The sequence below is a fragment of the Mus musculus genome, chromosome 16 (genome assembly GCF_000001635.26).
Source record: "Mus musculus strain C57BL/6J chromosome 16, GRCm38.p6 C57BL/6J".
In the NCBI taxonomy this organism is placed as follows: domain Eukaryota; kingdom Metazoa; phylum Chordata; class Mammalia; order Rodentia; family Muridae; genus Mus; species Mus musculus.
In genome coordinates this window covers 34,245,137-34,268,681 of record NC_000082.6, presented here as the reverse complement: position 1 = coordinate 34,268,681, position 23,545 = coordinate 34,245,137, and the positions used below count along the sequence as shown (strand labels likewise).

Here is a 23,545-nt window from a genome sequence, read left to right as displayed (position 1 = left end):
CATTATATACAAAAACTAAGCTTTGTCTTGGTAAATGTTCTATGAGCTCTCAGAATGAATGTGTGGTCCGCTGTGGTTGAGCAGATTTTCCATAGAGGTTAAGCAGGCCAGGCCGTCTGGAGATACTCAAATCCCTTGTTCTCACTCGCTCAGATAGGAAAGTGGGACCTCTGGCTGTAACTGTGCATTTGTATAATCACCAGAGTCTGTTTTCTATACTGTGAACATTTGTTTTTATCTATATAAATGCTTAGCATTTTTCTGTGCATGCAGTAAACGATCCTTTGATCATTATGGAATGATCTGCTTTTTCCATAGTAATACAGACACTCCCAAGTCTAGAGTTTATATGACCACACAAGTTTCTTTTGATTATGGTTATCATGCTATTTTTAAATCCTTTTCTTACCTTAAGCTTACTTATATATTTGAACAGCGTTCTGCATAGCATATAGTTTGGACATTTTTTTTTTAATCTAACCTGACAGTGCTGATTGGGGCTATGGTATTTTGACAGTTGATAGTTGATGGAGCCTTGAGTCTCTTATCTTGTTTCCATTTGTTCTATGTCTGTCTGTTTGTCTGTCTGTCTATCTGTCTGTCTGTTTGTTTGTGGTTTTCTAAGACAGGGTTTCTCTGTATAACAGCCCTGGCTGTCCTGGAACTCACTTTGTATACCAAGCTGGCCTTGAACTCAGAGATCTGCCTGCCTCTGCCCCCTAGTGCTGGGATTTAGAGTGCGCACCACCACACCTGGCTTGCTTTATGAGTTTTCTTGGTGGTGATGTTGCCTGCCTTCCTTCTATTTTGCCTTTTACTTAGATGAATTGAATATTTTTGATGATAGATTCTATTATCTTCATTGACTTACTAGCTTTTTGAATAGCTGCTTTAAGGTAGATGGTATTTACACTTATCACAGTTATTTACAAGTAATACTGTATTTTTCTATTGCATGCTTCCATTTTACCTTCTTAGATTTGGTGCTATTGTTGCCATATATTTTACATAAACTTATGCTAACATCCCACACTAGATTCTTTTTATTTAAACAGTCAGTTATAAGGAAAAGAGATGTAAGTGATAGGAAAAGACATATTTATCAGTTACTCGGCATCACCTGGACTCTCCACTCTTGTGTATAAATCCAGTTTTCCATAATAACACTGTTTTTCTTTCTTCCAGAGAATTATCTTTATTTACTTATTTTGAGTATATGTGTGATGTGGGTGTGTGGGTGTGTGTGCATCCATGTGTGGATACAGGAGAATGCATGTTGACCTGGACATGTAAAGGTGAGAAAACGCTCAGATGTTGATCCTTAAGATTCTCCTTTGTCTGAGATGGGGTGTCTTCACTGTTACATGCACCACGCTAGCTGCTCCCAGGCTTCCAGAGAGGCTCCTTTCTCTACCTTCATTTGCCCATAGGCATGCTGGGATGATAGATACCTAAGCTATTGTAGCTAGCTTTATATGGATTCTGAGGATCTGAACCCGGGTTAAGCCCTTTTACCCACTGAGCTATCTCTAAAGTCCCAGAAGGACCTCTTTTTAATATTTTGGCCATATAAGTCTGCTAATGAAGAATTATTTTAGATTTGTATATCTGAAAAAGTATCTAACTTTTGTTTGTGAAAAATACTTGGCTGGGTATAAAATTCAGTCTTCAAGGGCTTTTACCTTTGAGCACTCTAAGGGTCCTGCTCCGCTGTCATCCTGCCTGTACTGTTTCTATAGAAAGTCTATGTCATCTTATCTCCCCATACAGCATGCCTTTTCCTCTCTGATTACTTTTAAGATTTCTTTCTCTTTTTTTATTTATTTGATCTGAGTTTATATGTATAATTTTTGTGCATTTTTTGTGTTGAGGGTCTTTTGAGTTTCTCAGATCCATGCATTTACAGGTTTTGCTAAGTTTCAATTGCATGGCTCCTAGCCTACTTACAGTGTGCCATGCCTCATGCCTCACGCCTCACGGATGCTTCAGTTTTACAATTATTTTCTCCCTCTCTCGGGATTTCAGCCTGAGTAGTTGCTGTGTGTGACAGTGGGGGTGTATCTGGAGAGGGGATGATGTGCAAGTGAAGGCCACAGGTCACATCCCCCCGTGTTGTTCTCCATCCTATTTACACGGTGCCACGCCCCAAATCTTGCCTGAGTTAGAGATCTGAATTCAGGTCCTTGTGCTTGCCCTGTGCCCATCGCCTCCACTTCTAAGCAGTTTCTGCTGTTGTGTTTCCCCATTGATTGATTGATCGATTCACTTTACATCCCGATCACTGCCCCCTTCATGTTATGTTTCGAAGCTCAGTAATCCTGCCTTCTGCAGTTGTCTAACCTGCTGCTAATGTGATCCAGTGCCTTTGTTATCTCTGAGAGCTAAACTTTTAAAATATTCTGTTTTTTGACTTCTATATTTTGAATATGTGAAATATAGATATAATGGGCAATGTTTAAATCATTGTCTACTGTTTTTAACATATGCATAATTTATATATATATTATATAATATATAATATATAATATTTTATATTAACATATATTTATATATTTTTTTTCTGTGTTTGTCTTGATTGACTTATGTTTCTCTTCACATGGATTGTTTTCCACTTTTTTGTGTGTGTGCCAGTGGACTTTTTTCTTTCTTTTCTATGCTCGTCATTGAAATTTGCCTTGACCATTGCTGAGTAGTTTTAGTTCTATAAATATCTGAAGTTCTCTGGGATACAGTTGAGTGACTTGGGAAAAGTTCAGTCCTTTCCAGTCTTAAAATGTGATAGGCAAGAAACAAAGCAGTATGTAGTTTACCTGTTAAAGGCCTAGCCCCTGCTGTACTGTACCAGTACCTAATGAACCTCATGGGGTGTGGGGCTGAGAGGTGGGAATAGACACTATTGCTAGCCTTGTGTGAGTCCTGGGCACCATTATCTAACTCTTTTTGGTGGTCTAGCCTCAGGTAGCTTCATATAGGTGGATCTTCTGTAACTCTGCCTCAGAAAGGGCAAGGAAGGAACAGAAGTTATAAAACGCTAACCCAGGGTAAGGTTCTGGACTTTGATTGTTGCCGCTCATGATTAAGTTTCACAACAAGTCCATTCTCCGAGTGCCCTGTTTCCATGGCTCCTTTCACCTCAATGCATGTACTCCTTTGCTTCTCGTCCTTCAAATCATGTTGCTTCTAACCATGGGGCTTTGAAAATAGTTATTAGGTGTCAGGAGAGGAGCCCCTACGGGTCCTCCATAAAGCCTGCTTTCCAGGATGAGCTGGCACTTGCGGAATAATAAGAGCTACTCTAGGCTTCTTCCCCATCCTCCCAGAATATAAAGCCAAAGGACTAATTCCATCTCACCGTGGAAACTGACTCTCGGCTACAGAGAGGCTTCATTCACTGCCTCCCCACCCGCTTTGCTTTAAAAGGCGTGTCCCTGACCTTCTTTCCATCCTAAGACATCTGAAGCAATGTCTGTGTTGCTGGAATTCCTATAGTTTTAGGTAAACTATCCTAGAATGCTTTGTTACATATCTGGGGAGCAAACAAAAAGGATAATGAGCAAGACTGCAGTAGGGAATTAAACTTAGATGTAAGAGCTAAACTACTATCGGGAGTATTTTACCTGATTGGTGCAGAGTAGCGAGAGCAATAGAACCTTGTAACCATCTGCATGACCCAAACCTACGACTTGGAGGTGCTGGCTACCACAGCCCTCTGTGAAAGGTCTAATGGCTGGGAGATCAAAATCCCAGCACTGAGTGTATGTTTGGCATGCCAGCTGGGAAACACAGGCAAGGGCTCAAGGCCAAGGCAGTGGTTAGGTGACTGGAAAGCTAACACGGGCCAAGAGTTATGTCAGAGTGAGGTCAAGCCTGGCCCAGGGGCAGCACCCATTGTTGATTTGGTGAGAAGGTAAGCTTAAATCTCTTGTCAATACTTGTCCCAATATGGGGTCAGCATATTTCTTTGGTAATATTTCAATTGATGGTCTCTGAACAGACTCTTATTTCAAGACCGGACCAGGTGATCAGATCACCTAAGCGGGAATGAACAGTGTGAGTTTTAGCATGTAAAGTCTTATATCAGATAATGTGTGCGGATCAGAGTTGGATATTAGGATTTGTGGGGATTGATGGATTATTTACTTTATCAATTGATTCACTAATACCTATGGAACACTGTCTTGGTAGTAGATATGAAGAAAAAAAAGATGGAAGACACCATCTGGCCCAGAGCAGAGAATATGATCTGGTAGGAGGCAGGGTATGATGGTTTGAATATGCTTGACCCAGCAAGTGGCACTATTAGGAGTAAGGCCTTGTTGAAGTAGGTGTGGCCTTTTTGGAAGAAGTGTGGGAGTGAGGGGCACTTTAGGTCACTTGCAGGAGCCCAGAAAGGGGCCCCTAGGTCAGCCTTCAGAAAAAGAGTGGGATAAGGAAGGACTTCCTAGAGCAAGTGACGCTGAAGCAGGGCCTTAAGAGGTGACTGAGAGCTGGTCATGTAGAAAAATAAAGGAAGTGCATCCCAAATGGAAGTAGATGCGACGGTACACACACAAGTCATCACCTAAGGTTCTGGAAAGGCAACTTGTTTCTTTATAGATAGGTATATAGGTGGGTGATGTGTGTTAATGCAGATGGGGAAGACAGGGAAGTCAAATGAAGAGGGACCCCCTATGCCATGCTAAGTCATTTATCCAAATGTGTAAGAAAACACAAACCCTTTTAAGCATCCGTCGGGACCTCTCTGGGAATTCCTAATCATCAGCTTCATGCTTTCAGTAACAAAGAAGCAGGGTCAGATGCCTCCAGAGGGTCACCTTGGTGTTAGTGTCAGGCCATAATTCATCCTGTAGCACTCAGAGGCTCAAGGAAGGCAAAGTCAGTTCCATACAGCTGTTGCCATAGCTTCTTACAGTTCGCTGCTCACCTTGGATTTGATGATGGCTTCTGTTTCAAGATCCACTCAGTAAGCAACAGTTCCTCACCATAGGGCAGTGTGCTGACCTGGAGGATATGGGTAAATATGTGTACCAGTCACAGGTCAGGATGTGTTGGATTAAGAGTAGCCAGCTGAGGAAAAGTTGCCTTCATGATATAACATCTACTTTAAAAGCAGTGGCTGCCATCATGATGGGCAATAATTGCAGGTGGGTTACATTTTAAATGCTGGTGAGAATACCATCCTGGGTACTGTCAGGTTTGGGGGCTCATAGGAGCACACACTTGTATATAAGGGACACAGCAGCCCATGGTAAACAAACCCACCAGATCCCGGGCTAAGCTGCCTGAACGCATCCAGCGTTCACAGGGGCAAAGGAACTATTCTATATCCCTTCCCCCTGCACTTGGCCCGCTTCCCATTCTTCCAAAAGATAAACACCAGAGTGAAGGGGAGATGGTGGGCGGGGGCAAAGCACGCCTCCTACTTGGCGGTTTTTCATAGTTCTCGCATAGAGAAGCACAGAGCATCCTTGCGGACGTGCTATTTCCAACTCCTGCAGAAGCAGCCTGAGATGTGAGGACAAAAGAAGGGGCTCTGTGAGGGTGGGGAATCTGAGCAGAAGGGGTAAGGAGGTTCTCACAGGCCTCCATTCTTATCTCTTGAGACGCTGCACCTCGGAGACATCCCAGAAGCAGGCGAGGCTCCTAGTCAGTGCCCGCTATGCTCAGCAGCCCACAGGTTGCCTGGTAGGAGGCGAGGTGCCAGCTCCGCGCACTCAGAGTGGTGCCAGATCAGGCAGCCGTAGGCTTGGTGCCTCTACCCTCTGTGCTCACTCCTTTGGGAATCCCAGGGTGAGCAGTGAGAAGGCACGAAGCTTGTTCCCTGGCTGCAAGTTGACTTTGCCTCACTTTTGTTGCTGACAGAATACATACACCAATGCGGACAAGCTCCTAGAAGCAGCGGAGCAGCTGGCTCAGACTGGGGAATGTGACCCGGAGGAGATCTACAAGGCAGCCCGGCACCTGGAGGTGCGCATCCAAGACTTTGTGCGCAGAGTGGAGCAGCGGAAGCTGCTTCTGGACATGTCGGTCTCTTTCCACACGCACACCAAAGAGGTAAGGGGTGAGAGGGTGTGGTGCCCTGTGCAAGTTAGTCGGGCTCCGAAGAACTGGACTGAGGTCTAACCAATGTCCTAAGAGGCTAGGGGTTAGTAACCTTCAAGTCCTTTGCTATTGAAGCCTGCATTTAGGTCAGTACCAAATGTAGCCTTTCCCTCCCCATCCTCTCCGGTAAAGGGAGAGAGACTGGGCAGGCAGTTTTAGAAACTTAAACTAGAACAGTCTGCCTGCAGCTCAAGACATTTCCAAATCTCTGGTATAGAAATAGTAGGTGAACGAGGGGGTACAAATCAAAAATGGGCCACCACCTACCCCATTTCTCCTGGATGCTTCTTCCTGTAAGAAACTTTGATCAGTCTCAGAACTTTGATCAGCATTGTCTTTGCTACTAGCAAGGAACGTTCAGGCGTTGCAAGTGTGTTCAATTCTAATATTACAGGTTGTTTAAAATAAAATTTTTATTGCATTTCTTCTGGGGAAGTGGATGGAATACGTCTGTGCCATTTCGCAAGTGTGGAGGTCAGGGAACAACCTGCCATAGTGGGCTCTCTCCTTCCACTACGTAGATCCAGGGGATCAAATTCAGATAGTTAAGCACTCCCAACTCCCTCTGTTTTGCTGATTGTCTAAAACATTGAGACTTCTCCATAGGCCCTGCAGCTCAGAAGCAGGGAGGTGGGTATGAAAATTGATGTTTATTCTATCATGAAGAAAGATGATGGACAGTGAAGGAAGCTGTACTGAGATGTCCTTCACATCAGGCAGACTAAATCCAAGACAGAATCATTCGCCACTTGGAGAAAGGAGAGGGGAGGGGGATCCTGCAAAGTGCTTGGCAGAGCAGGGGTCCCCTAGGAGGCGGTAATGGCAAACCTGTGATTGCTCTCCATCGCTGATTAACAGGGGGCAGTCTGGGATTGAGTAAGTGGGCAGGAAGGAGGCCCGTTTAGCATCTTGTGTGGTAACATCCTTGGCAGAGGAACTCATTTGGTGTATGCAAACGTTTAGGTTCCCCTAGGAATTTAGTTTAATAGGGTATTAATTAAGGTTTGATTGCTGCTCAGGAAAAAATAATAACCCTACTTAATTAAGTTGATTTTTGGTTTGGGGAGTGCATTAAGAACCCTGGCTATTGCTAATCCATGGGCTTTTCTGACAGTTCATCAGAACCACCGTGCAGCATTGCAGTGCCTATCAGAGGAAAACATGCAGAGATAATGTTTTGTAGGCTGAGTTCCCCCGGGCAGATGGAGGCCTGGTGAGCCCCTGAAGGTGGCTCTGCTTTGTCTCCATGGGACCTACAGCCACTTTCAGAAGAGTGTCTGTGAAACGAGAGGATTAGCTCTAATCCAGGGCTTCCTGCCTAGTTGTCTGCTTGCTTGTGGCTCACTTGACTCTTAATGACAATCTCAGAAATCAAAGGCAGGTGGATTCCCTTGTCATTAGGGGCCTGTGGGTAAATCCCAGGTGTATGAACGAACAGGAGTTACACTCCTCCAGAGGGTGACAGGTTCGTGCCCTCTATTTGGAGGTGGTAGACAAGGCCAGTTTCTATTGCAGAACCACTCCCCACAGGGCAATCTGGCATCTAGGAGCCCTGTCTAACTGCATCTCCTGCCTTCTGTCAGTGGAATTAAAAGATTGGGATTCTGTTCCGGATAGTCTCTTAAGAAACCACATAAGCTTGTGCCGGTCACTAATGTTCCTGGTGCTGGGCTCCATTCTTTATGAAATAATTTAATCAGACTTGATGCTCGAAGTATGTTATTATTCTAATGTAAACCCAAATTTCCTTCTGTTTTGTTTCATTTTTCTCTTCTCCATTAGATGTTCATACTAATAGTTAATAAGAACGAATAAGCCTGAAACAGTCTAGGTGATTTCCTTCGCCTAAGGTCTGGCTCATTGTAAGTACCAACATTCTAAGAGTGTATTAAGCAGCTTTGGCGATGTTAAATAATACCTGCTACTTGCCAAATATATCACCTTATGTAATCTTCTTCATAAGCTTACGGATTTTACTATCCATAGTTTCAAATGAGGAATGTTAAGGAAAGAATTTGTCTAAGGTTATGGAGTGTCTCACTGGTGCAGCTTCCAGCAGCTTCTGAAATCCTGTCTAACGTGCTTGATGCTAAAATCTGAAATAATCCAGTGAGAGACTTGGCATTTTCAGAGTTATTTTGGATTTCAGATTTGTGGGTTAAGGATGTTCAGCCTGGACATGCTTACACTCCTTAACTGCTGTCTATAGCTGTCTTCTTCCTCTCCTGTCTCCACCTCCTCTGCTCTTTCTTCTCTTTGTTCCCTCTCTCCTTCTCCTCTTTCTCCTCCTCCTCTTCCTCTACCTCCTCCTCCCCTTCTTCCTCCTTTACAGAGACTTGAGGAGGAGGTAAATCATGGCTAAGAAATGTAGTCTTGCTTGTGTTCTTTGACAATGGAAAGCTAGTAGTCTTACCAAAAAAAGGAAGGAGGAAGAGGAGGAGAAAGAGGAAGGGGGGACAGGGCAAAGAAGAAAATAGATGCCCATGTTTGTTTAGTTAATTAATTAACTAATTAATTAACTAATTAATTAATTTAAATGAGCAGGGTGAAGTCCCTTCTCCAGCAGGAGCTTTCCTGGCGACCTGAAGAGCAGGTAGAGTGCATTGTGGTGGGCAAGTGAAGCAAGCTTCAGTGTTCTGATAAAATCACTCTAGGATTTGATTTTCCAGGTTAATATGTCTTAAGACTGGCCATCCTGCAGACCTTGCAAGTAATCCCCATCCTTGGTGCTGGTCCATTCACCCTTGACTCCTGCTTGACTCTAAGACAAACGTCTGGACTTCTGTTTAGAGTAGGATTACCAGTCAGGTCTACTGTTAGGGCTGTCCTCTCCATCCTCCCTTCAGAGACTTGTAGTAAATGAAGAAAAGCTGCTCAGCCTGCTCTGTGGCCTTGATGCTGTGGTGGGTTCCCTTAGCACCTTCCTTTCTTACTCCCCTCATTTATCCTTTCTCCCACCAGTCATTTGTTAAAGGTTTGCCCTAGTGCTGACATATTCTAGAATGTCATCACGGGATGGTTTCTGTGTGACAACTAGATGTACATCTTTATAAATGACTTAATCTAGACTCCCTATGTCTATGCAAACCAAAGTTTGTAATTTTGCCTCTGTCTGCTTCCCATACCAAAAGGTTCACTCTAATTAGGATCAGAAAGGAATTAGAAGATATGAATAAGAACATTCTATCTCATTTCTTTCTCAGATTAAAAAAAGTCTTTCTAATCCTATTCACCTTCTTTATGAATTCTTTTCAACCATAGGAGTCTGGCCGCTAAAATCATCTGATCATTTCATCTCAGTGCTATTCAGTCTTGAAGACTTAAAGATCACGTAAATGTTTTGCACTGATTCATTAAACAAGTCATGGTGTGTCTTATGTGATAAGAGTATTGCACAGCCATTTGGTAATCCACTTGGCCAAAGAGCATTAACAATATGACCATCTGGCATAACCACAATTTGATCACACATAGAATAAAGACTATAAATATACCAAGAAGTTTGGGGCGTTGTGCTTGATTTTTAAAAAACTATACTCCTAGGCTGGAGCACTGACTCAGTAGTTTAGAGTGCTTGTTGCTCTCTCAGAGACCCTGAATTTGGTTCTCAGTATCCATGCTGAGCTCTAGCTCTAAGACTTCTGGCCCCATGGGTACCTGTATGCACAGGCACATGCTTAGAAACATGCATATACACATAAATAATGAAATAAATCATTACGATATGTTTCTGTTTTCAATACACAATCATGAACAAGCCTACTAGCAAGTACCTTGCATCTGCATGACGACACAACCCCTCAAAATCACATCTGTTTTAACTTAATATTATTTTTGAGAACTTTGAGTATTTCATTTTTATCAAATCACAAACTTTTTATTGTAAATAGATTTTTCTGTCATGCAATACATCTCAACCACAGTCTCCCCTCCTTCTGCTCCTCCCAGCTCACACTCCCACCTCTCTGTCCCCTCCCCACCTCGCCATTTCCTCTTCAGAAAAGACCGGGTCTCCAAGAGATGATAGCCAAACATGACAAAACAAGATAGAGAAAGACAAGAGTAAAGCCCTCAGATCTAGGCTGGGCAAGGCAGCCTAACAGAAGGAAGCAAGTTTTAAGAGCAGGCGAAAGAGCCAGAGACATGCCCCCTGCCACGGTTAGGAATCTCACAAGAACACTAATGCAGCAGCCATAGTGCACACAGAGGATCCGATGCAGACCCAAGCAGGCCCCGTATTTGCCATTTCAGTCTCAGAATCACAACTTTTTATCAACTACTTAAAGAGAAGAACTACTTGATAAAGGGAAGTGATAGTAATATGCATGGACCCCTCTTTGCACCCAGAAATCAGTGCAGATTATGCAAATCTTTGAGTATTTTCCTCCCCACCCCCACTCCCCCCAGCAACATGGGCAACAGGCAGGTTGCTGGTCTAGAGAGCTAGGAAAAGGAGAAATGTCCCAGGCCACATCCTGAGACTTTGTTGTGCAGGTCATCTGTCTGTAGAGACTGTCCAGACAGAATTTTCTTTTCTTGTTATGTTTCCATAGAAATGCTGTCATCTCTGGGCATTCAAAATAACCATTTTTTTAATAATATAAATGTTAAGTAAAAAAAAAAATATGCCCAGAGTTACCATATCAGCTCTTAATTAGACAGCTGTATTGAATATCTCCCTCTTCTTTTTTTTCCATGTGAAATCATTCTATATACTCTTTATGTCTCATAAAAATACACATTACACATGTCACAAACACATATGCATGTGTCTTGCCTACCTGCCTTCCCCAGAAAGAAAGTAAATCAGCCCGGTCTTCAAAAAGGATGATGGTCTCAAGAGCGAGACAACGCCACCTTCCATTTCAGTTACCAAATGGACATGAAATTTATTTAAGAAACGAAAAAGCTAGTGTCAGAAAGGCAGAATAAAACAATCTCCTCAAAGTGATTAAGGGAGATGTTTGCCTGCAGGGATGATGTTCCCTGAGCATCCCTAAAGGTCAGCGCGTACAACAGAGCAGCCAATCAGCAGGAAGAAGTGATAGGATGACATGATTTCCTTGCTGAACCACTCGTCCATGAACCTTGCTGCCATGTGTCCCACGTCTCACTCACCCCAAGCCTGAACATCCGTCTTCCTTGGCTATCCCTTTTCTCTGGCTTTTCTTGGTTGCCCTTTTCTAAGGCTGCCCTGATCTATATGAAAGGCAGCAGCGGTGGCCGACCCTTCCTGGTCACATCGGTGATATTGGTAGGGCTAACATGCATGCATCACTGAATGGCTCTCTTGACTTGTCTACCCTACCAAGGTTCTAGAGGGTCTCGAACTAGGCCCACTCTGTTGCGTAAAGCTGTTTTAGTTTATTGCCATGTGCGTTCTAAGAGAAAGAGTGAACAGAGCAGGGACTGCATGCTCAACTGTGTGATGGGGATCAAATCAGGGGCCATGATTCAGCTCCAATACATCTGGAGGAGAAGGTCTGGAAATGGCTGAGACACCCGTTACACTCGGTGAATGAGCAATTAGTGAATGAGAGTTTTCAGGAATTCTTCCAACCCGTCACTGCTTCGTTGATCATTTATTCAAAACACGAGACTTAGCCTCTCTAAAGCAGTCTAATAGCTAATGTCATCTCAGCTCCATTTTGACATCTTGACTATAATGCAGAACTACCTCATACTGTCACTGAAATGAAGAGAAGCTGCACTTTTAGTGATTAACTTTCTAAATAACCTAGCAATGTTAAAAAGAGCAAAACAGTTGAATGTAGCTTAGGTTACAGTTTATCTTCACTTGGCTCTCACTGGGTGCCATCATTTTGCATATTTGCAATATGATCAACTTCTAGGAAGCTGTATTTGGCTGCCTGAAGGAAGTATACAAAGCCCCTCATTTTCTCCTTCCTAAAAGAAAATATTTGTCCATTCTCTTGTTCATCCTAGTCCCTCAAAGATGAGAAATCTTTTTGTCCTAGGAGGCCTGCAGATTCCACTGAAACATTTGGTTTTCCCATCTTTAGGCTGTGTCAGCACTCCTGAAGTGGACTTGCCAGTGGTGGGTAACGAGCATCAGTTTAGCAGCACACACTGGTCTCTGGGTGTGCTGGTGAGGACAGACTCCTGGCTAGGAGCTGATTCCTCTTCAGTTCCTGTTGCCCTGCCTCGTGCTGGCCCCTCTCTGCAGCCCCAGTACAGTCTCTGCTCTCTCCCACACAGCTGTGGACATGGATGGAGGACCTTCAGAAGGAGGTGCTGGAGGATGTCTGTGCAGACTCTGTGGATGCGGTCCAGGAGCTGATCAAGCAGTTCCAGCAGCAGCAGACCGCCACCCTGGATGCCACTCTCAATGTCATCAAGGAAGGCGAAGACCTTATCCAGCAGCTCAGGTCAGCGCCTCCCTCCCTGGGGGAGCCCACCGAGGCCAGGTCAGCATGGGCAGTGATTTCCAGTGGGGAATGCCTCGGGCTAGACACCAGATAAGTCCTGTCCCTGTCTTGACTCAGCCACAGCCTGCTTTGTGGTCTTGTGTCAGCTTCCACGTCTCTGTCTGTAAGACTTACAAATGCCTGTACCACATCCAGTTTAGAGTTTAGACTGAAGTGTTCCAAGAAAGCAATAGTGAATGCTTCAGAGCATTATTTATCACTCGGAATGCTATTCAGCAATCAACAAGACGAATAGCATTTTCATTAAGAATAATGATGTATTTGGCCATGCAAAGAGATAGACGTTGTTAAATAGTGTTATCCAGCTGCTGCATCCAACACAGCTCCAGAGATGGACCTTTCTGTGGCTGAGGGAGAATGAAGAAATGAATATACAGACACACAGAAAAGCTGGGATCAAGTGACCTGGGGTATCTGATGAAGGAGCCTCAGCACGCTTATTTTACACAGTGGAACAGGGAAGGGGGATTCTTGCATTCAGCTCAACTAGGAGGCAGTGTTATGTTTACAGCTGAATCAAATAGACAGGCTTAGCTAATCTCAGTAGGAGCAGTCTCTGTAGGAGAAATTTACACTGGATTTTCTACATATGTTATGAACATCCACACAGACCAGAGAATGCCATCTCTCTGAGCCTCATCTGGGAGGTAGTGGGAGAGGTCTTGTCATTTTCCTGTGGGTCTGAAGCTATGGTCCTTGATATGGCCAGTTCATGCCAACCACACACACACACTCATACATACATACACACACACACACACACACACACATACACACAGACCCACACATACTCACACACACAGACACAATATACACACACACATGCACTCACACACACACACACACACAGACCCCACACACACACAGACCCACACACACTCACACACACACACTCAGACGTTCACACATGCAGGGCTTCCTCTGCTCACATCCATCATTTGATCTTGGCCCACACTCTGAATCCTGTGTCACCATTGCTTTGCTTTGGGTTCCTGGGGATGTAGGGAAGGTTGCCATTATGACCTTCCTACAGTCCCTTTCTGTCTGGATAATGAAAGTCCTCTGTTGTCAACACACACAACTGAGTAAATCAGGAGAGCTCTGTTGGAAGCATGAACTTGTTTACAGTTGCCCACATCACTCATTGTTTTCTGTTGGCGTCAATGTTTAGTTCCTGTCCCTGTCAAGAGCACTGGCTCCTCAGATAAAGTGTCACTAAGCCTTAGGCAAGCCCTCAGCAACCAGCCCCATGCCCAGGTGCTGCATAAATAGGATTTGATGGTGCTAATGATGCCTACCCCCAGGGACTAGTTCCTGCCACCAAATCACCAAGTGCTGGGACCTCTGCCAGCTATAGACAGAAATAATCTCATCAACAAGTCCCCGGCCAGCCCTGAGGCCTCAGGGTATCACTTCAACTGGAGAAAGCTTTTTCCCCCCATTCCAATTGTCCAATTAAATAAACAATGAAAAATTACCTTTAAGAGGCCCTGGTATGGTTTTTTTCTGTTGGAAATTAATCATTTCTATTCTAAACATGCACATGAGACATACTGAATTTTCCCATTGCATACTAACAAGACAGCTTCTTTACCTTTCCCCCCAATTCATCTTCATGAATATATAATGCATGACAGCTTTGTCTGCCTACCTAGGAAGCTCTGTCATTTACTTCTAAGACAAAGCCTAACTGGTGGGCAGCCACTAAGGCTGTCCGAGCCTCAGCTGCCTTGATTGTATAATTAAGGCACATGCTCTCCACTCTGTGTCAGCTGTAGGCTTTTGTGATGCTTTTGTCAGAAGATAACTTTGAAATGTTTTTCATGAGCTGGCTGGCTGCTCTTGATCTTTGCAGGGATGGACCTGCCCAGATGCCACATGTTCCTCACAACTGCCCAGTGCCTAAGGGCTTAAGGCTACTTGGGGATGGCAGAGGCCATGAGTGACTGGCGCCTGCTCTGCAATGTTTATGACAATAGGTTGTAGCAAGGACCCAATGCACCTGTCCAAGAGCACGGTGACACTCACATTTATCCACGGGGCTGACTCAATCCTGTACTTCTCTCCCAGACATCAGAGAATGTCAGAGAGCTGGAAGTGGGTGGAGCTTAGTGGACACAGGCAGGATCTCTTGTATGCCTTGGAAACAGGCCTTCTCTGTGTTCGGTATTCTCCTGACACTTCCTTGGAGTTCTGAGCTGTTTGTGTAGTGTCTCTTGTGATTCCTACTATGACACTGCATGGAAGCTGTACAGCAGGGCAGACATCATTATCTTTCTTCTGGATGCTGCGTGAGGGAGTGACCTGAGAGAACAGCCAGATCCTCCCGATGGCAAAACATTCAACAAGCACTTGGTGCACATTATTAAACACACCTCTTCCTTAATGGTTGGAGTTGTTGCACAATAGCAGAGATAGACACTATGCCCACTTCCCACCCTGATGCACCAAGAGCCGGAGGTAGGGCTGGGAGCTCTCTGTGCAGCACAGGGAAAGCTGCTAGACACAGTAAGAGCTCTCATTATCTTCAGGAACAGACAGCATGCACTCAGCCCTCCTGCTTCTGAGACAAGCCCAGGCTAAAAGTACCTGGCCTTTGGGACCTGCTTAGGAGAAAATGGAGCACTAATGCTCTCTCCTTTGCCCACTGACCTCTTAAGTTGCATAGGAAACCAGGTAACAGGCGAGACTGTTTATGTCGCACATTAGAGCTCTGCCTATTCCAAGTCCTACAGAAGTTAAGCTTCGGAAGCTCTACAGCTTTCCCATGAGTAACTCTTTGATGGGCTCAACACCCCCAAAATCGTTCCACTCTGCAGTGTTTCTTACCCCTACTACTTTTGTGCAGAATACTGCAGGAGTGGCCCCACTTCTCCCTGGATGAGCCCGTCTGTTTCTCTAAACTCCAAATCCAAGTCCATCCTCTCTGAAACCCTTGTCTTTTGTCCCATTTGTATCAGCTACCCTTACTCTCCCAGACTGACTGTGCCCTAGGAAACCCTTGACACTCCTTGTGCCACTTAAGGGTTAGTTCCTATAGCATGTTCTTGATTGCAGTTCACATAACTGCCTACTTTATAGCAAGGTATGCAGTGAAAGGGGAGAGATTACATCCATTCCATAAAGGAGGTAGCTGGGACTCAGGCTGGTGATTTCCCAGGGCCACCAGCCTACATATGTCACAGCAGGAACCTAAACCATGTTTACTCCAGATCCTATGCTCTCCTAACTATAGCTTGCAGTCTGTTTCAGAACACCAGCCCACAGAGCAAGCACAGCGCTGTGAAGTAGGCGAATAATTTTGGTACCCATGATGTCATTTTAACAGTCCTATGAGGCAGAAATAGGACAGGTTTTGATTTTGCTTTTCAAATCCCTTTGTCTGACTCTGTATTCTGCTATATATGTGCATGTGCATATTAAAGCTGTATCTTAGACCACGTATGTGCATGGAACTGTTCTGTTTCTCTGATGTCGTATACCCTTTCTCTTAGCTTATTTTATCCTATCCCTTTGAGGATAGGAGTTTTGGAAATAAAGGTATGAGTTCCAAAGAGAGTGAATTCATCCCTAGTTCTCTTGCAAAAAAGATGGTGTCAGGTCATGGCAGCACTTCCGTAGATTGGTTTGTTAACAGCTAACCTGATTCACAGCCACTTTGCCACCATGCTCCTCCGTCACTTTTAATATAGCAAGGCCTCTCCCTCTCTCCTTCCCCCACTCTGCCACAGGGACTCAGCGATGTCCAACAACAAGACACCCCACAGTAGCTCTATCAGCCATATTGAGTCTGTCCTCCAGCAGCTGGACGATGCTCAGGTACAGATGGAAGAGCTGTTTCACGAGCGGAAGATCAAGCTGGACATCTTCCTACAGCTGCGCATCTTTGAACAGTACACCATTGAGGTAGGAGCGGGGAGCGGGAGGAGAAGATGGGGAAGGAGGAGAAGGGGGATAGTGTATGTCCTGAGGGAACCATTCCAGGCGGGGCCACTGCTGCATCCATGGAAAAATCAGAGGGATTGTGTTTCCAGCTGTTTCTTTAGAACTCACAGGCTCCCCCTTGCACTAGGGCCTATCTCATCAATCGCCTTCATCCTGACTGCTAAGCAGAGCCTCTCTGCTTACTTCCTGTCTGTGGATCACTTCCTTGGATAGCTACTGTTGATTGCGTTCTTGTATGGTTCCTAAAAGACTGTATGGTTGGCTATTGAGTACTCTATGGCTTTCATGAGTAGAAGTGTTAAAGGTAGGCAGCCTCCCTAGCTGATGCACTCAAGCCAGGCATTAGGGGAAGTCACACAGCAGCCGTGATGTCAGGAGCTAGGAGAGGAAAGACCTGTCCCCCCAAGGGGTCTCTGGGAGTCTGGCTTGGTTGTAGAACACTTGCTTAGTTATGTATAAAGCCCGATGTTCCTTGCACCTCAGCAGTGGGGGAGGGAGGTTAAGGGGTCAGGGGTCAGTCAGTCTGGAGCAGGGCTCAGTGATCACTCAGAAGGAAAGGGCAGTCTGAGTTAAGGCAGATCCTTGCTTTACTAGGGACTCTTCTGAAAAATCGGAATCACCATTGTGGCGTACCCTTCTGGTATCAACTGGTAATAACTGCCTTACAGAGTTATTCTCATCATTTCTGCTTTGAAGCTGTAACTAAAACCACACCCGTAGAGGCTCTGGAGTCTGGAAAGCAAACAGCATGCGTGGAACAACGGTTTCTGAGGGTGGTCAAGATTCTTTTAAAGCACCTTTGCTCCTTGCCCTTGGCTGTGATGCTGTAGCGGCTGCCTCTCGACCTAACGTCCTCTGCTGTTCTTCAGTTTTACAGTGGTCGGGGTGGCAGGCAGCGCCTCTCATGGCCTAGTCAGATGCTCCACTGCCAAGCTCCGGCTACCACTTCCTCTTACCCTTATTTTCTATATAGAAATCTCCCTCAAGTTGACGCATCGGCGTTTATAGGGACCAACCTTCCCAACTAGATTTGTGGGAGCTTTCATTAAAATAGAAAAAAAAAGTTTCATTTCAAATTCCTGAAAATATTTGAGTAGACTATCATGGGTCTCTCCTGTATCTGAACACGCATAGATTTCTTTTCTGTGTGAGGTGCATTCCCAGGTCATTCTAGAAGGGCATAGCCTCTGGGTACCACTGCTCTTCACCGTCCTCTGGTGAAGGGACTGAGTTGGCTGTACCCTATTCACTTGCCCATCTGAAAATGTGTCCTGTTCAGGGCTCTGGCCTCTCCTAGAACATCAAGGCAGGGCCTTTCTAATGACGTCATGCTCTGAGTCGTCTGGCTTTGTGTTGTTATTTCTCTCACTTCAGGTCAGTGCTTCTGGTAAACTGCTTTTTTCTAACTTAAATGATAGGTTTCCTCCATTTTTTTTTTCATTTGTCCTTTCTTTCTTTTTTCTTGTATGCCCAGTCCTATAGCTTGTGAAAATAGATAGACTTTAACTTAATGTCACTGTCAAAGCTGTAGAGGTTTGAAATGTCAACCCCATCATCAGAACTCTTTGGTGTTCAGGGAGCACACACAACACTCCAGGGACTCAGCTGTAGACTCCACAGCCACAGTGGACTGTGACCGTCTAAGGACCCCATCACCTCATCCAGTTTCATCGTCTTTCCTTTCTTTGTTATTTTTATCTTCCTTACTATGTTACTTTGTGAAACTGCAAAGAATTGAATACTGACTATACCAAAAAACAAACTAATATCTATTTGAGGTAGTCTCTTAAATTTTTCCTTCTTAGCAATCACTGTAGCATTTTCTAAGCATACCTGTGAGAAGGACTCACATAATAGATATAGGAAAGTAAAACTTCCTTCAAAACATTTATTTAATAATAACTAGTAGTGGTATCAAATAATAATTTAATAGCAGCTACTAGTGCTTTTGTTAAGCTCATATCAGAATCACTGGGAGGTTTCTCCTACTCTCTTCCTTAAAAAAAAATGAATGAATGAAAATAAAATTTAAAAAGCTCATGCCAGGCGTGGTGGCACATGCCTTTAATCCCAGCACTCAGGAGGCAGAGGCAGGTGGATTTCTGAGTTCGAGGCCAGCTGGTCTACAGAGTGAGTTCCAGGACAGCCAGGGCTATACAGAGAAACCCTGTCTAGAAAAAAACCAATAAATAAATAAATAAATAGCTCATTAATATTCATTCATACAGCTTGAGTTTCCTGGAAAGTCACCATTTTCAGTACATTATCAGAAATCTCTGATGGAAATTTTCAGGTCCTTCTGCAATTGTTAGGCAGGTCTGGAACTGTGGATCTGAGCACAGAAAATCTCATCAAGGTTCAATGTTGTGTGCCTTTGTGTTCTGGTAAAGATGCAGTGGTCCTGGACAGGTATGAACCATATGGCTAAGAATGTGGCTTGCCAGAGGAAGGCATGTCCAGCCCTCAAGCTCTGCCTTGTACAGAATGAGTAATCAATACATATTGGGAAAACCTCTCAGGACAGAGATTTGACATTTCTTAAAATGAGAAAATTGAAAGCTAAGTATTTCCCATTGACCTACAAAAATACCCTACTGTAAAACAGTTAAGTGTACCATTTTAAAGTGGTAAATTAGTTTTTATACAAGACCACAAACAATCAATTTATTGATCCACTCAAAGAACATAATAACTTTAAAAGTTCAAGTAAAGTAAAAAATATATATGTAAAATTTCTTAGTTACTTTTCTGTTGGTGTGCTAAGATACCAAGGCAACTTGTAGAAGAAACAGTTTATTGGGGCTTATAGTTTCAGAGGCTGAGTCTACCATTATGGTGGGGAGTATGGTAGCAGGCAGAGAGGCAGGCTTGGCACTCAAACAGTAGCTGAGAACTTGCATCCTGCTCCATAAACACAAGGCAAAGAGAGATAACTAGGAATTCCCTGGGCGTTTTGAAAACTCAAAGCACACCCCCAGGGACACACCTTTTCAACGAGGCCACACCTCCCAATCCTTCCAAAACAGTCCCTCACACTGGGAACCAACCATTCTCATTCAAGCCACCACACTGATTTATGAATATTTTTAAAGAAAAGGAGAAAAGAAGGGAAGGAGAAGAAATGAGGAAGACTAGTTTTTATTTAGAAGGTACAGACTAAAATACTTGGGCTAACAAGTTCCCCAGAATACCTAGGAATACCTAAATACCTAGGAAGACTAGAAATGGGAGGAGCCCATGAGGAGGGCTGTCTGAGATGATTCTATCCATCAGTTGATTTTGGTGAATCTATCCCAGTCGGAAATTCTTGGGCTTCTTTTCTTACTTTTTAATATTCTCTAATAAATAAAGTGTTGGTTATGTATCTAATGTCCTTTCTGGTGTCTTTAGAACAGACAACTGTTAGAACACTAATCTTTCTGAAATATTTTTCAAAGAGGTCATTGTTCTTCAGGCTCCTTGAAAAAGGCCTCATTCTTTAGCTACACACTGGGCTTAGCCATCCTGATCTAAAACTCTAAATCAGGAGAGTGGGGAAGACAGAGGCCCTAGAGCCTCCAGGGTCCCTGAGCAGTCTGAGAGTTGATGAGGAACTAATTGAGTGGAAGAAAAAAAAAAGAAACAAAGTAGGCCAACAAAGAGCTGAGTGCACTCAGGAAGCTCCTGCTTCCTCTCGCATTTGGTTCAGACTCTGCTTCAAGCTTGACCAAACTCTCTCCAAACACAGTTACATCACCAACTTCATTTCCGGTGCAAGCTCTGATTCTCACAGTCTTGTCTCTGTGAGAGCAGACACACGCACACCCTCACCCTAACTCCACCTCCCATGCCTAGGGATGAGCCAGTGAATAGCCTCTGGCCCTGGCACATTGTGAAGCTCTTTGTGGCAGACGGTGTGTTCTGAGCAGTGGTCAGGACTGAGCAGATTGGGAGGCAGATGAGGTCATTTCGGAACAGGGTCCCCAGTAAGTGGTAGTGGAGCGGAGCTCACTCTCAGAATCAGCCTTAAACCAGCTGATTCTCCATGGGAAAGCTTAAGGTACAGCTGAAAAGCCAGCCTCGCTCATTAGCAGTAAGGTAGGGGAGAGGCTAGAAGCCATTAGAAAGAAAGAAAGAAAGAAAGAAAGAAAGAAAGAAAGAAAGAAAGAAAGAAAGAAAGAAAGGAAGGAAGGAAGGAAGGAAGGAAGGAAGGAAGGAAGGAAGGAAGGAAGAAAGAAAGAAAGAGGGAGGAACAAAATGAACCCCTGTTGTATGCCAGCCCTGTACTCTAGAAAGAAAGTGGAAAAGATCCCAGTGAGAGGATGCTCCAGAGACTAACTTGTCTCCAGGAAATGTTGAGTACATACAAGTCACACTAACTGATGGCTCTGGCTGACCATGTTTCAGGAAACTAGGAAAAAGAGGGAATCGAATGCCAATTGCAGAGTTATAGGCCCGGGAGTTAGCCTGGGGAGTCAGATGTGCAACAGCAAGCTCTAGAAGCCCTTGTTCTTTAAGCCACACAGTAGACTTGAGCTTCATCTTACCTTTGTCAATCAAAAAGGATGGTAAGGGCTGCACAGAGAGGCAGCAGAGTGTAGAGACACTTCACACAGGTAACTACACATACTTTACCTTTGGTTTCAGACATAGTCCCAAGGTACAGACCTCTAAGCCTCTCCCTCCAACCCAAAGCCTTCTTCCAGGGACCACCAGCCGGTACAAAGCTTTCCATATCAAAGATTACTGGTCTTAGAACCTATCTGGAATCTTCCTGTGACAAAAAGAACCACTGTAGGATCAATTTTATAGAAACAAAAGCTAAGAGTGAAATAAGAGACCCCACTCCCACCCCCTTCATGCTATGGTCTTAGTTTTGTTCTAATTTCCTGTATGTTCCCACAAGGAGTAGATCTGGTTAGGTTCTGACTACTTCAGTAGATTGTCTCAAAAACAATTTCTATCTAGACCTATTAAGGACACTTACAAATACATATCAGATGAAGAATTGTCAGCTGGATGTGATCGTATACATCTGTACTCCCAGCATTTAGTTGGAGGGGGATGATTTTGAGTTTAAGGTCAGCCTTGGCTACATAGCAGTATTCTGTCTCTAAAACCCAACACTGGTGGCAAAAACACTTTATAAAGGTGGATATACAAATGGCCAGCAGAGCATATAAAAATATTATCCAAATCAATCACTACAAGGTAGGTGCCACTTAAAAGTGCAATGAAGTATCACTCCCCATGTAGTAATATCATTAAAGTTAAACAGACAGTAATGACAGAAGATGGTGAGAGTGTAGAGCAACTGGAACTTCCATACGTTGTAACTAGAGCCATCACAGGTTATAATCCCCTTGAAGAACCCTACCAGTTGCTTAGAAACATGAGCCTGGGGGCTGGCGAGATGGCTCAGTGGTTAAGAGCGCCGACTGCTCTTCCGAAGGTCCCGAGTTCAAATCCCAGCAACCACATGGTGGCTCACAACCATCCATAATGAAATCTGATGCCCTCTTTTGGAGTATCTGAAGACAGCTACAGTGTACTTACATATAATTAATTAATTAGTTAATTAATTAATTAATTAAAAAGAAACATGAGCCTGTTCCACTCAACACTAGTGGAAAGCTATGCCCACAGAAAGAGTGGTATGAGAATTCTCACATCAGCCTTATTCATGATAGCCACACGCCGGTCAGCAGGAGAGAGCATAAGTAAGTTGTGAACCATCTGGACAATGGTTTCCATTCTTCTACGTCAAGGAAGAATGGAATGTTCACTACTGACCTGCAACAGCGATGCCTATAATATAGCCTGCTGAACACGAGGTCAGACAGTGGACCATATAATACCCTATGATTTCAGTCAGAGAAAATCCAAAACTGGGCAGAGCTGTACCTGATGGAAATCTGAGGTCTTCTCATGCAAGGAGGGCAGAAAGGACCGGAAAGGATCACAAATGAGCTCCCTGAGGTGACAGGTGTGTATTTTGTTTTGGGTGATGACTATACACCCAATTGTATGAAACTGTCAAAACTCTCAGAACTAAGTGCTCAAAATATGTGCATTACATGTAAATCATATTCTAATTTCTAAAATTATAGAAAGAAAGGGCCTACTTATGTGCCTCTTTTATAACAGCATGTTCATTCTATAAATTCTCTTATTATGAAATGAGGTATGGCTTATTCTCCATTTAACCCCTAGCTGGTGTTGGGAAGTAAAGTGTCCCTCAAAAACAAGGATCCTATGGAAATCTGTCCCCCCCTCCCCCGAACATGCTGGTTTCCAGGACTCCCCCACAATGAGTAGAGACTGGGCTTCCCTGCTGAGCTCAGCAGTTCCCTGAGTTGACCTGAAAAGATCTGGGGCTGAGGTGGGAACCCAGAGCAGGGAGGGAAGAACTCTGCAGTTCCCAGAGTCTCCACTTCAAAGGCAGCTGCTGTGCTTTCATCTGTCTCTGTTTTGCTGGAAGAAAGATCTTCCCTTTAGACAACAAGTAGAATCCTGTGACCCAGACAAGCAGCCCTGGAAAGGACTGCTTTGCTCTCCCAATCCAGCCTGCACGGCCATAGCTTAGATTCAAGGGCACTTCTTTTGCCTCTCGCTGGATTCCACTTCCTGGTGTCCTCTGATGACTTTAGAACAACTTGTGTCTAGTCAGTAGAAAGAGGATCCTACCTGTCACCTGGGATAGAACCAGAGAAATGAAAACCACTAACCTGGGGCTCTGGGGTATGCACTTAGACTGCTGGGTCATGCTGCAAGTGTGGGAACCAGGGGCACTTCCATGTCCATTCCTCAGAAAGATGGCCACACGCAGAGTGTCACCTTCACTGGCTCTGGGTACGACACAAGAAGGCATAACAGAAACTTCAGTTTAGGGGATGATGGAATTCACTGCTTTGGAGCTCCTTCTCTGTGGTTCATTGTAGAGATGTAAAGAGGGCAGAGGGCTGGGCCTTAGTTAGCAGAGGCAGGAGGCAGAGTACGTGAAGTTGCTTGAGCCGAGGTGTAGAGAATGAACTAGCTAATCCCCACCAGCCCAGTGCTTTTATTTATTA

The 23,545-nt window shown here is 44.3% G+C and overlaps 1 protein-coding gene across 39 annotated transcripts in view; it reads left to right on the top strand.

Moving 5' to 3' along the window:
* Kalrn (kalirin, RhoGEF kinase) overlaps positions 1-23,545 on the top strand; it is a 604,205-nt gene that overhangs the window by 304,596 nt on the left and 276,064 nt on the right. For 32 of the 39 annotated variants that reach the window (XR_001781845.2, XR_001781844.2, XR_003951799.1 and 29 more), the window contains 3 exons: positions 5,863-6,054; positions 12,322-12,530; positions 16,283-16,457. Coding sequence is in view for 36 of the 39 variants with exons in the window: in XM_011245955.2 (XP_011244257.1) it covers positions 5,863-6,054; positions 12,322-12,530; positions 16,283-16,457 (576 nt within the window). In the remaining 3 variants the exon portion in view is untranslated. Of the gene's footprint in view, positions 1-5,362; positions 5,513-5,862; positions 6,055-12,321; positions 12,531-16,282; positions 16,458-23,545 lie in introns of those variants that run through there. The other 7 variants (XM_006522386.4, XM_006522370.4, XM_011245956.3 and 4 more) reach the window with 3 other exon arrangements.